Source organism: Tupaia chinensis, unplaced genomic scaffold (assembly GCF_000334495.1).
Source record: "Tupaia chinensis unplaced genomic scaffold, TupChi_1.0 Scaffold000257_1, whole genome shotgun sequence".
NCBI classification, from domain to species: Eukaryota; Metazoa; Chordata; class Mammalia; order Scandentia; family Tupaiidae; genus Tupaia; species Tupaia belangeri.
This window is the reverse complement of record NW_006159737.1, coordinates 4,583,228-4,596,448: the sequence shown is the minus strand read 5'-3', so window position 1 is coordinate 4,596,448 and position 13,221 is coordinate 4,583,228. Positions and strand designations below refer to the sequence as shown.

The following is a 13,221-nucleotide window of genomic DNA, read 5'->3' as shown; positions in this document are numbered from 1 at the left end:
CTCCTTTTTTTTTCTTTTTTTTTTTTTTTTTTTTTTGGAGAGATTTTCACTGTAGGGCGCGTGCGCTCGCCAGACAGACAGAGAGAGACATAGAGACAGAAAGCGAGAAATCACCCCCCAGGGGGGATGGTCACGCCGCAATCCCTTCTCCTCCATTCTCCTCTCGGGATCTTGGGCACGCACGCACACGCGCCCGGCGTGAGTTTTAAGCCACTGGGTCCAGGACACGAACTGCGGTCGACTACATGGGAGTCCAGCAACATAGCCATTACACTAACTGCTGGTTCCCTACCCCCTCCTTTTAAAAGTGACATGTTTGTTGTAAATACAGTGGAAAGAAATGTAAGTCACCCATATTCTCAACTCTCAAATATAATCTGTAATTAAACTTTTTTATATACCACTACCCCTATCCCCCACATGCGTATTGGCTGCCATGATAAATACCACAGAATAGCTGACTTAACCAGTAGAAACCTACTTTCTCACAATTCTAAGGGCCGGAGAGTAAACTATCAAGGTGCCAGCCCATTTGGTTCCTAGTGAGGACTCTCTTCCTAGCTTGCAGACAGTTGCCTTCTCACTGTGTCCTCACATGGCAGGCAGAGACTGAGTTCTGGTGTCTTATAAGGGCACCAGCTCTGTCACTTTAGGTCCATATCCTATGACCTCGTTTATGTTTTACCACATCGTCACAAGCCCTGTCTCTAAATACGGTCTCTCTGGGGGTTAGATTTCAACGTGAATTTTGTAGTGTATAGTATTAATTCCATAACACATTATACAGTGTGTGTGTGTGTGTGTGTGTGTGTGTGTGTGCGTGTGCGAGAGAGAGAGAGAGAGAGAAAGGGGAATCGTGGACCACACTGTTTTGTAACTTGCTTTTTTTTAAAAGCTAAATCCAGATAATAATAAATTTAAGTTGTTAAGGTCATTTGTTAAATCTTCTTGTAGTTAATCTCTTATTGTTACATGTCTCATAAATTAACCAATATCTAACTATAGGTTATTTTAATGGTTTTAATTATTTTAGTTGCAAAAAACATGCTAAGCATCTTTAATGTAATCCAATATAACATGTAATTCCAAGGATAATTCTCTAGAAATAAAACTATACATATTTGTTACAGGCTGGTTAAGGAATCTTCCAGAAACTTACTGCCAAAACTTGATGAGCATGCCTGTTTCCCCAGTTCTCTCCAACACTGGTTATTATTTTCTCTTAAAATCCTTGTACGGGATTGATAATTTTTGTATTATGTAATCATTTTCATTTACATTAGTAATAATATTGGACTTTTTTTGACCATTTTTATTTATTTCTTTATGATTGCTGATTTTTCTATTGTTTTGTTATGTATATCATAAATATTTTGTGTGGTTTACTTTTGAATTCTGAAATTTCAGTTTTATGTAGTTATGACTGTTGGTCTTTTCCTTTGTAGAGTCAGTGATCATTTATATACTTAGGAAGACTTCCCCTCCTTTTCCCCTTTTCCCCTGGTAAATTTAATTTGTCTTATATTTTCTACTAGTTTTTACTTGTTTTATCTAATTTAGTTTTTTAATATTTAAATATTTATTCTCTTTGCAGTTTATTGTGTATTATGATATGAGTTACCAGTCTGATTTTTAAAAATGTTTAAGTTTGCTAGCTGTTGTTTCACATTTTTGGTATCACTGATTAATAAAGCATATTGTGTGGGTCCAGCAGATGTAGTGGTTATGTCCCTGGGCTCCCACATGGCCGACTGCAGTTTGAGTCCCAGGCCCACAGGCTTGAAACTCACACCAGGCACTTGTGTGTGTGTGTGCCCAAAATCCCAAGAAGAGAAAGGATTGTGGTGTGGCCATCCCCCCCAGGGGGGTGATTTCTCACTTTCTGTGTCTGCGTCTCTCTAGCGAGCACCCATGCCTTCTATTAAGAAAAAAAAGAGAAAGCATATTGTGTGAATATTCTGGCAGTAAACACAGGAAGAATCAAATTGAACTTAGATTTTTTTTTCTGTAACACTAAAAAGCAAGAAGACGATTAAATGTGTCTGTAGAACTTTGAGGGGAAAATTGAGAGCACCTCAGAACTTTATACCCAAGAGAAAGTTGTTTCTATGCATAGGACTTTATAAAGATGTTCTCACTCACACAGAGAATCAGAACCCGTGCCATCTAGTTAACGCAGTCTGAATAGTTCATTCAGTCTACTGAGAACTTAAATGAATTAAAAAATTAGGAAGTTCTGCTATGAAGTGCTGGTAATAAGTATCAAAAGGAAAATGAGAAAATACATGTAATGATAATGAATTTGTAAGTTTCAGTGAAATGGACAGTCAACTGCAAGAATGTGTTTGGTGTCTACTATGGAAATGGACAGTCAACTGCAAGAATGTGTTTGTTTTCTACTTGAGAAGAAATAAAAACCTTCAGTAGGTAAATAGCTAAGAAGGAAACTTAAACATTTTACAGTAAGAACTACACACAGAAAGTCTCACAGGTCTAGGTGATTTACATAGCAAATTCTTTCAGACTTTCACAGAGCAGATAATTTCCGTATCTCTCTCCCTACTCTTGCCCCACAATAAATCTTTTAGAAAAAAATCACATTACTGATTCTGAAGGTAATTGTATGTTATTCACTCACTGTATTTCCCTGTTTTCTAACAGTATCATAAACAACTGATTTGGATTTAGATGCTTATTACATACTCATAGTAAAAATACTCATTTTTCTTTTAAATAGGTATCTTATGGAGAGATGGTGGGATGTGATAACCAAGATGTAAGTATTAAATTATTTAAAAATGAAAGAAAAATACAGATGGTTATTACTTGAATATTTTCTCTTATTTACTGAGTGTCTCAGTCTAAGACAACAGGTTTGCAATTATGTTATTTATGTTGTGCTAATGCTGGGCTCTCTGGTTTTTGCAAAACTACATTGCCTGACTATTTTCAGAACATCATTGTAAAGTGTCTTCTAGGGCAGTTAGTGAAAATGAAGAATGAGAGGTTATGACTGCTAGCATGATACTCTTTGTGATTCCTCTCATTCCCAGTTGTACTCTTCTTGAATGCTAAGACTTTCTACAGAGGTGTAGAAGTGCTTATTAACTTGTTTCAGAGAGAAGTACTTGGTCTCTACATCTCCAGGAATAGATAACACCGAGAAAGGAAACCAAGGGCATCCTTTCATGACTTTAATTACAGATAACTTATTCTACCTTATTAGGGAGCAAATAAGATCATATATGAAATAAGGTCTTTAAAATACATTTACCTTTTACATAAAAGGCTCATTTCTTTTTGTCCTTGAACATTGATATCAACTTTCATTTCAAGTTAATCAAAATTAGTCAATTTTATTTCCTTATTTGGGATTCTGAGACTAGATTACATACATTTCAGAGTATTGAAGATGCACCATTTTTCTGTGCCTCTAATTCTTCCATAAAGCTTTTGAGTTATACAGAATAATCTCTAAATGATCCAGATCTAAAAATTCTGATTGCATCATTAAATAGGAAATTCAATCTCATGGGCATATTTTAATACACTCTGTGTTCTTTAGGACTACTAAAAACTTCTGTACTCTCTTGTTTTCTAGTGCCCTATAGAATGGTTTCATTATGGTTGTGTTGGGCTGACAGAAGCACCCAAAGGAAAATGGTACTGTCCTCAGTGCACCGCTGCCATGAAGAGAAGAGGCAGCAGGCACAAATAAGGGGCCACTTGGTGTGAGGAAGAAGACTTTAGCTAAATGTTTTATATAGGACTTCACAAAGAAGAAAAAAGGCAGAAACACCGCAGTTCCAGGCAACCACTTAAAGGATTTACATAGACAATCCTATAAGATCTTGAACTTGAATTTTATGGGTTGTATTTTAATAATGTAAGTAAATTATTTATGCACTTCTGGCGTGCTATGAATATTATTCCAGTTAGCCTTGGATTATTTCAGTGGCCAACATATGCAGACATTTGTATTCCTCAACCATTTTCTCAAAGTAACGGGCATTCTCTAATTTAGACTTCGAAGAATTCCAACGATGAAGATTTTAAGAAAAGTATTTTATATTCAACAGGTATATTCTGCTGCATGTACTGTACTCCAGAGCTGTTATGTAACACTGTATATAAATGGTTGCAAAAACAAAACAAAACAAAGTCAGTGCTTCTAAAAAGAATTTAAGATAATGGTTTTTAAAATACCTTTATAATAAGCTTCGTTTCTTTGTGAAACTAATTCAGCAGGCTGAAGGAAATGGTTCATGTGATTAAAGTGGGCTGGTGTCCTCTAGAGTACCTGGGTACATAAACAGAAACTCCTGTAGGTCAAAACTGATTCGTGCCATTAGTCTTTATATGTTTCTGCATCCACATAAGAGTGCAGTTCATGAGGGTGGGGGCGGGGCAGAGGGGAAAGGGTGTTAAAGTGATACATTTTTATACCAAATGTGTTTATTTTTTTGTGCAAGTAATCCTTCAAATTGGAATTGTATTAGGTGTTAAAATAAAGTTTTTAAAAAATTACTTGTATTTATACTTTGCACACATAATAATGAAAATTTCTTAATTTCAAGTAAGATCCAGCTTTCATAATTTAAAAAGGACAAAGGTCCAGGACAAAGAATGTTGTGTAATTTGTGATTTCTTTAATAATATTTAGAATTTGTGGTATGAGGATAAGGGAAAGACGTTTTTCATGTAAATATGAAGTGCCAATGTATTTTTCTAGACCTCTCTGTCTGTTCCTTCAGTCTAAGGGCCATGGAGAAAAGTCTTAATGAAAGCAGATACAGTGAAAATAATGGTTATAAATGTTTTGAATGGAGGCAGAGTGGCCAGTTTGAGTAAAGAGACCCTCCGATTAGAGCTTAAAATCCAGCTCTGGTTTTGATTCTACCATATATTTGTACTGGTATAAGAGTTAATTCACATTTTTTATCACTCTGAGTCTTATTAAACCAGAGTATTGTTGGCTATAGGTTGTCTTGAAAGCACTCCTAAGGTTTTACTCTGTAGGTGCTATTTAAATTATAAATTTTATATAGTGGAGGTTTTATTTAAATTATAAAATCAACTCTGGTCAGTAGAAAAATCCCTAAAAGTTTTAGGATATTAATTATATTTCCTTTACCTTAAAACTTACTGGATCCATCATATTTCTTCTTTATTTAAAACTACTTAGTGAGCCTTTTAGAACTTACTCAGAAAACAGTGTAAAATCTATGCAATGCTCCCCAAAGGGGATGAATTAGATAGCAGATTTGAAAAGTCTTCCAACTTGGAGAGTCCATGATCCTGAACTGCAGCAGTCTGATTTCTGTGACAGCCCAGAAAGATAGGTTCATTTGTAGGTACGCATAATATCATGAGTATCATAATTTCATGATAATATTTTCATAGAGATATTATAAATCATTAACTTCTTAGTGTGTCACCGGAAATAGTCCAATGTATCATTTCCATTCTCTAGTTATGGCTTACACGACATTTCCAAACTCAGACATTTAATATGAACTCGTGGAAGGAACAAGCCTTATGCTCAGCCTTATTTGATGAGAGGAAGCTCCTGGTCCAAGTAAGGATATTCCTGTTTCCAGCTGTCATAGCCCCCGTGAGTGTGTGAAGCCCGCTTCTTACCAAATCACTCGTAAACTAGTTTGACAAGTTTTAAACTCAAACGCTGAATATTTAATGAAGCACAAATGAAGGAAACCAAATTTTTGTTGAAGTATTTAATAACAGGTAGACCTTATTAATATGAGAAAGAACAAGCAATATAATGGGCCAAACATGGAACTACCTCATTCCAAAAAATAAGTAAAATGTAGCCAACCATTATTATTCTTTGTGACATTCACACCAGGGAGTCTAATGAGTATTTTGGATATTATAAAATACACATTCAAAATATTTATTGTACAAAACTCATGTAACAATTGGTGGCACACAAAAAAAATCCACATGTGGAATCACAATTTATAGGTGGTGAGAACCGAGGCCTTACTGCTGTGGAGTGTATATTACAATGTTCGTGGTGATACATTTGAAGCAATAAATGGCTTAATTAAATGCCTAAATGAAGCTGAGTGTTTGATAAACATATAGTTACTGTTTTTGAGGGCAGTTGACTTTTCTGGCTCTTGTCTCCTTTAAAGCAAATCCACTTATCTTAGATTTTTAATCATCCTAGCTTTTTGTAGTGTTAGTGTCCTTTATCCTTAACTTAAAAACAGTCCTTTTGATCTGATTAATTATTTTAATCTTAGACAAACACATGTCTAATAAACAGGTTATAAGGGATCCAATATTCTTCGAATATGTAGACACAAGTGTTTTTCCTCATATGCTTTTTAAAAATCTTAACATAAGATGAGTTTTTAAGAGCAAAAGAATACCCTCGAAAATATTTTTAAGTCTTTACAAAGTGGGTATGGAGTGACTATTAAAAGATAATTGTGCTATTGTGAGAAATGCTATAATGGATGAACAAAGTACTAGAGGAACATTAAGAGACAGGAGATTGATTGTTAGGGTAGTGAGGAAGACCTAACAAAGGAATGGAAGTAGGGAAGGATGTCAAGGCAGAAGAGCTGGTTCAAGGCCAGTGCATTCTGGAAACTTAAGGTGCTCTGGAATGAACAGACATGAAGAGGGTAAGGAGACGTAGTTTCAAGGAAAGAAGCCAAAAGCTGATCAAGAGTCTTCATGAAGAGCATTTTACACGGTGCCATGAAATTATTAATAGTCGGAGGGAGAGGAGGTGTTAAAAAGTCACATATTGTTACTTAACTATCGTTGTACTAGGAAGTCTCAAAAGTTTATGGAAAAAACTGCATAGATTTCAAAAATTTTTTGCCCTAAAATAAATTCATACTTTAATTTCATTTTTTTTCCACAGATCTTTTGAAGTATCTAACTACTGTGATTAACAGTTTAATGAAGTCTTAGCACTTTCCTTAAGATTATAAAATAGGGATGATACTAAATTAATTGCTAAATGTTAAAGTAGATCTTTTCCCTCAATTTTTGAAACCACACATTAGAATTACTTGTCAAGATTTTTATTCCTTATTTAAATTATCAAAATCTACACTATTGAAATAATTTGTAATTTTGGATCTAGGATTTTAACATTCATGATTTGGTTTTGCTACAGAGATATAAGGAAAATATAAAGTGATTGAAAAATAAACTGGCTTCAGATTTTCATTTGTTTTTAACCAAAGTTTGATATAAGGAGATACACCCTTTCTGGCTGTTTATATTTTAAATTAAGTCATGGATACCTTATAAGTCAGTATTTTAACTCATACATTGTTAGAAACCTAGGTCTTGTTAAAACATTTATTTGAGAGAAATTTAATAATTTCTTAAATTCTTGAGAGCCATGTAATTCAGTTTTTAGTTCATTTAGTACAACCTTTAACTTTCTCCACTGGTAACAAAGGGAAACTGCCAAAGAGAACAATATCATCGTTAATTCTTATGCTGTTTATTACAATTGAGAAATACATGATGGAACTTCCAGCCTCTGTGGGGAGTGTGTGTGGGGAATTCCTATGCTTGTTTGTGTATTTCTTACTCCCATCCTCACCTCTGCTTTCCTGTGTTTTGAATGAGAGTAGGAAATCCTATACTAACAAATATAGCTAGTCTTTATTATTATTTTTATTTTCATTTTTAGAGAGAGACTTTTGCTATAGGGTGTGTGCTCTTGCAGGAGAGACTGAGACAGAATACATGCACAGAATCAGTGTTAAGCCACTGGGTCCAGGACTTGACTAGCTACTGTTGACTACATAGGAGTGCGGGAATCTAACTATTGCACCATCTGCTGATCCCAATACTTCTTAGTCATTAGCCATGAGCCAACTTAGAACATTCACAAGTTTAAATATCAATTATAGGATTGTAATTATAGCATTGCTAAATCCACTCCAGTAGAGAGAATCTGTGCTCATGCATTCAAATAAGAATAATTATAATAGGTACCAAGTTACTTTAAAAAGCTGTCTAGGTCAAGTGTAATACAAGAGGCTGCCAGAAATAATTCTAAATAACTTGTTTAAAATACAAGACTGTTAGAATAATTTTACTAATAAAACTACAATTACAGTTAGTAGGGTTTTATTGGCTTTTTTTGTTTTTGTTTTTGAAGAGAGTTTTCCTATAGAGCATGTACACACCCTTGGAAAGAAAGAAAGAGAATAGAGACAGAAAGCAAGAAATCATCTCCCACCCCAGGAGGGGGATGGCCACACTAATCCTGTCTCTAGTCTCTTCTTGGGATTTTGGTCATGCATGCAAATACACCTGTGAGTTTTAAGCCTCCAGGTCTGGGACTTGAACCATGGTCAATTATGTGGGAGTCCAGTGACATAACCATTACACTGTCTGCTGGTCCCATTAGTAGGTTTTTATGTGACCTCCCCAGTATGTTCCATCAGAATTTATCAAAACTTGTGTTCATATCCTTGAAGCATTTATATATTTATTTTTACTATGACAAATTATTTTCTTGACTAACTTGAGAAAATGATTATAAACGTAATTTTTCATGGTTTACCAAATGTGCCAAAGGTGTTTTCACTTTACCAATGGTGGTCATTTACAGGGATGTTAAGCATCTAGTTATATTTGAAAAATAGGAAAATAAGCTTATACGTTGTTAGATTGTATGGTTTAAATTAGATGTAGAAGTAACCTTTTGACTTTATGTGATAGACATGTGACCATAGAGTCATACTCCCAAGAATGTTTCTTCCCAACTCATCCAGACTAGCTAAATGAAGACCAGCCTTTGTTGGAGTGATAGGACACCTCCTCCTCCATCTTCCTTATAGCTACGTTAGGTAGCAACTTAGATGCTGTAAAATAGTCAAAGTATCTTTTCTGAAAATTGAAATGGATGCTTGATTATAAGAAAGGAAACATGAAATTCTGTGACTACCTGTTTTATTTAAAGAATTATTTTATTTAACTTTATTTATTTAATTTGACCAGAGAGGAACAGAATGAGTGAGAGAGAGAGAGAGAAATTGAGAAAGCAAGCTGCCAGGTCTGAAACTTGAATGGTGGTTGGCCATGTGGGAGTCCAGCACCCTTATCACCCACACCACCTATCAGCCCCTATGTGACTACCTTGAGGCTTTTTACTTTTTTCTTTTTTTTTTTTCCTTTTTTTAAGAGAAATTTTTGCTATAGGGCACATGCACTCTCCAGAGAGACAGAGAACTATAGAGAGACAGAAGGTAGAAATCGCCTTCCAGGGAATGGCCACACTTAGATGCTGTAAAAGATTCAAGGTATCTTTTCTGAAAATTGAAATGGATACTTGATTATAAGGAAGGAAACATGAAATTCTGTGACTGTGTTTTTTGTTTGTTTTTTTAATCCCTTCATTCTCCTCTAGGGATCTTGGGCATGCATACATACATGCCCAGCATGAGTTTTAAGTGACCAGGTCTGGGACTCCAACCGTGGTCAACAATGCATAAATCCAGTGATGCAACTATTAGGCCATCTGCTGGTCCCCAGGCTTTTTTCTTTTCCCTTTTTAATGAGTTTTGCCATAGGGTGCCTGTGCTTGCAGAAGAGAGATAAGGGGATAGGAAGTAAAAAGTTCCCCTCAGGGAGGATGGCCATGCCACAATCTCTTCTCTACTGCCTCAAGGTTTTGGGCATGCATGCACACATGCTGAACATGTTTTTCAAGCTGCCAGGTCTGTGACTTGAACTGCAGAGTTAGCCATGCTGGAAATAGTGCCTTAACTACCATGCCACCTGCTGGCCTTGCCTTGAAGCATTTTTAAAAAGATGTATTATGGTTGGCTCCATCAGATGGAGTAGTGAATAAAGTGCATACTTGCCCATGATCAACTGCTGTTTGAGTCCTGGACTGATGGCTTGAAAATCATGCCGGGCACATGTATGTGCATACTCCAAGTCCCAAAAGACTGGAGAAGGGACTGTGGCATGACCATCCTCCTTGTGATTTCTCACTTTCCCTCTCTCTGTCTTTCCAGCAAGCACATGTGCCCAATGGCAAAAACCTAAGCTATATGTACACATATCTATATATAATATGTACAAAACATATGTTATATATACATTAATCTGTATATAATATGTGTGTATATTATATACACATATACATATATATACTATAACCATTTTATAAATTATATATAAATTATATATATGTATATGTAATGGTTTCCAGTCCTATAATTGCAAGTGGATAGAGGAGAAAAATGAGATTTCTAATTGAGAACATAATCCAATCCTGCCATATAACGAATGAAAGCTACATTACTCATGTTGCATATATTATTATCTGTGTATTTGAGTGTGTGTGTGCATATGTATAGAGAGCTATATAGTCTTTTAGGTGATCAAATCTTACAGATTTGAAATGCTTAAAGGAAATTGTATGCCCAAAGTTCATTAGTTTTGAGGAGCATTATAATTACACAATCAAGAAGTAGTTAAAATCCTGAGGAAGCCAGTCCTGTGGCCACCAGCTGCCGAGGTACTCACTTGGCTAACTCAGTGTGCAAAAGTCCGCCAGCCACAGGTACAAGGTGTACGACAGCTATCCCTTCAGTTAAACTTGGATTCCCCTGCCTCGGCGCTTTGGGCATTTTGTACCAGTGGATCCTTTGTCCTGGAGGACGCCCTGTGCATTGGAAGGTGTTTAATGGTAATAGCACCTCTGCCCCGTTCCCCTGACCCCACCAACTGGGACAATGAAAAATGTCCCTAGACAATGCCAAATGTGCCCTGGGAGACAACACTACCTTGGCTGGGGTAAATGTTACCCAGATGGACAGCCAGTGTGCCCCACAGGCAGCGAGGCTGACCCACACCGGGAGTTCCAGCTTCTTGTCCAGCAATCTGCCTGGCATACTGGCATGCGTGTACCCATGATCACGGCAGGCTGCAGGTAAAGCCCCTGTTGTGGGTGCTGTTTCTCTCTCTCTTGCTCATTAGTTAAGTAAAACTAAAAAATTGCAAATGTTACCTGGATGTGAAATCTTGTGGAAAAACTGGGACTAATAATGGGAAGTTTGACTCTCTGATGTGCAATATCATAACGCAGTAATTACGGTTAAGAAACGTAAGTACACTGGTAACTAAAATAACAGCACGAATACGATAGACGTAATTTTGGTACTGGTGGGAGCAAATTCTAAATGCCTTTAAAGACAGGAAGTTGTGAAACAGGAAAAGCCACCAGTTCAAAACTGTGGAGAACTGAATTTGTCCCACTTAAAAAAAGCAGCACTGAGCATCGTCATGTCGGATCTCTCAGGTGATTTGTATCAGAATCGAGTGGTCCAGTGAGTAAAATTAATAGCATTTGTTTGGAAAATATAGTACATCTGAACTGTTTATTCACCTAGAGATTGTAGGATGTGCCTGCTTAAATCAAAACACGAAAGAGTAGTAGAAAAATGAAGAACGTCCACTGAGGCAGTTTACTTCCACATATAAATTGGATGATGCTGTGATGGGATTCGTACACACTGTTCCTTCCACTCCTTCACATAACTCTCAGACCTTTCCTGTATCCTCCTACACTATTCAGCGGTCCACGTTTAGAACCACTGGAAAGGATGAGGAAAACCTCCACTTTATTTATGTTAAGCTATAGGGATGCCATAAACTGCTCAGGGTTTTTAAACTGAAATCCATAGTTTATATAAAAAAACGAACCCACTTGGGTGATTTGGAGAGAAGCGATACGGGTTGAAAAGAAAAAAGCCATTGCAAACATGGACTGCATTAGAAATTGCAGAACTGTCTTGGGAATTCTGTTGACTAATCTTCAGCATATCAAAAGCCATCCATCAACCAGATTACAGACAAACCTTTAGGTGTACCACTGTGACAAGTGGCATATGAAAATGAAGAAATATAGGAGAAAGGGTGCCTGATCCCACATGTAGCATGAATCGATGCTCTGAGTTTACATGATGCTAAAGAATAATACATAATCAAGTGTATTTGCATATGCTTTAACCAAGTACACTATACCCCTGTATAGGACAGGGGTATAGGACAGCGAGGGCTTAAAGGCAAGAATCTGACATTTCACATGGATTTTTCTATTAAATCTTATACATATTTTGTACTACTAAGAATAACCACATGAGTACAACGTATGTTCTCATTCTACCCAAACCCAAAAGCAATTTTGCCTTGTGAGTTGACAATGAATGTTAATATAATAGTAACTGAGATAATTATAGATATTGGTCATTCTTTTTTTTTTTTTTTTTAAGAGAGATTTTTCTTATAGGCCACATGTGCTCACCAGAAAGTCAGGGAGAGACAGAGAGACAGAAAGTGAGAAATCATCCCCCAGGAGGGATGGCCATGCCACAATCCTTCCCCCTCCACTCTCCTCTTGGGATCTTGGGCACACATGCTCACATGCCTGGCATGAGTTTTAAGCTACCAGTTTGAGGACTCAAACCATGGTCAACTACGCACAAGTCCAGGGACATAACCATTACACCATCTGCTGGTCCCAGTATGGGTTATACTATTCTAACAAGTAGCATGATATCGTCACTAATAAATCTTCTTGGAAAGGAGTTTTTCGATTCCTATTGCCTTCAGCTAAAAGCTAAACAAAATTTTTGACCTAAAAGTTAGAATTATCTTTGACCTATCCCTAATTGTCTTTTTCTGGCTTTATTTTAATGATCTCTCACTAAGATGTAAAACCTGTCTTTTCCCTTTTGCAGCAGTTTAAATCTTTGAGACTTTGTGGCCACCTTGAGGTGTAATCACTTCTCTGAAGCTTTCCTTATCCTCTTTTGTAGGGTGTAAGCCCCTTATTGTTCATGGCATTTGACTTAGCTCCATCTCATGGCTGAGACTGCTTTATGCTTAACACACTTGTTTCCTTTTTCTCCTGGGTACATAGCTAGACCTCATTTCCTATTGCAATTTCTATTAGCTGGGTCTCTGTGATTAGGTTCTAGCTATTAGAATGTGGGACAAAGGATAGACAACAGTTTGAAACTTGGCTTTGTGACAGTTAATGTTGGGTCTGGACTGGTTTGAAGGCTACCGGGAATACTGGTGAAAGATGACTTCTAAGTGTGTCTATGAGCGTTGCCTGACAAGATTGGCATGTGAGTCAGTGTACTTAGAGAGACCAACCCTCCATGTGGGTAGGCATCATCCAATCGGTTGGAAGCATAG

The 13,221-nt window shown here is 36.6% G+C and overlaps 1 protein-coding gene across 1 annotated transcript in view; it reads left to right on the top strand.

Moving 5' to 3' along the window:
- The window catches only part of ING3 (inhibitor of growth family member 3), a gene marked incomplete at its 5' end in the record, with an annotated part of 31,989 nt that extends 27,462 nt beyond the window's left edge, over positions 1-4,527 (top strand). Inside the window, 2 exon segments of the mRNA XM_006149218.3 lie at positions 2,738-2,776; positions 3,602-4,527. Of these exon segments, the coding sequence (XP_006149280.2) occupies positions 2,738-2,776; positions 3,602-3,718 (156 nt within the window).
- Between the last annotated feature and the right edge of the window lie 8,694 nt (positions 4,528-13,221).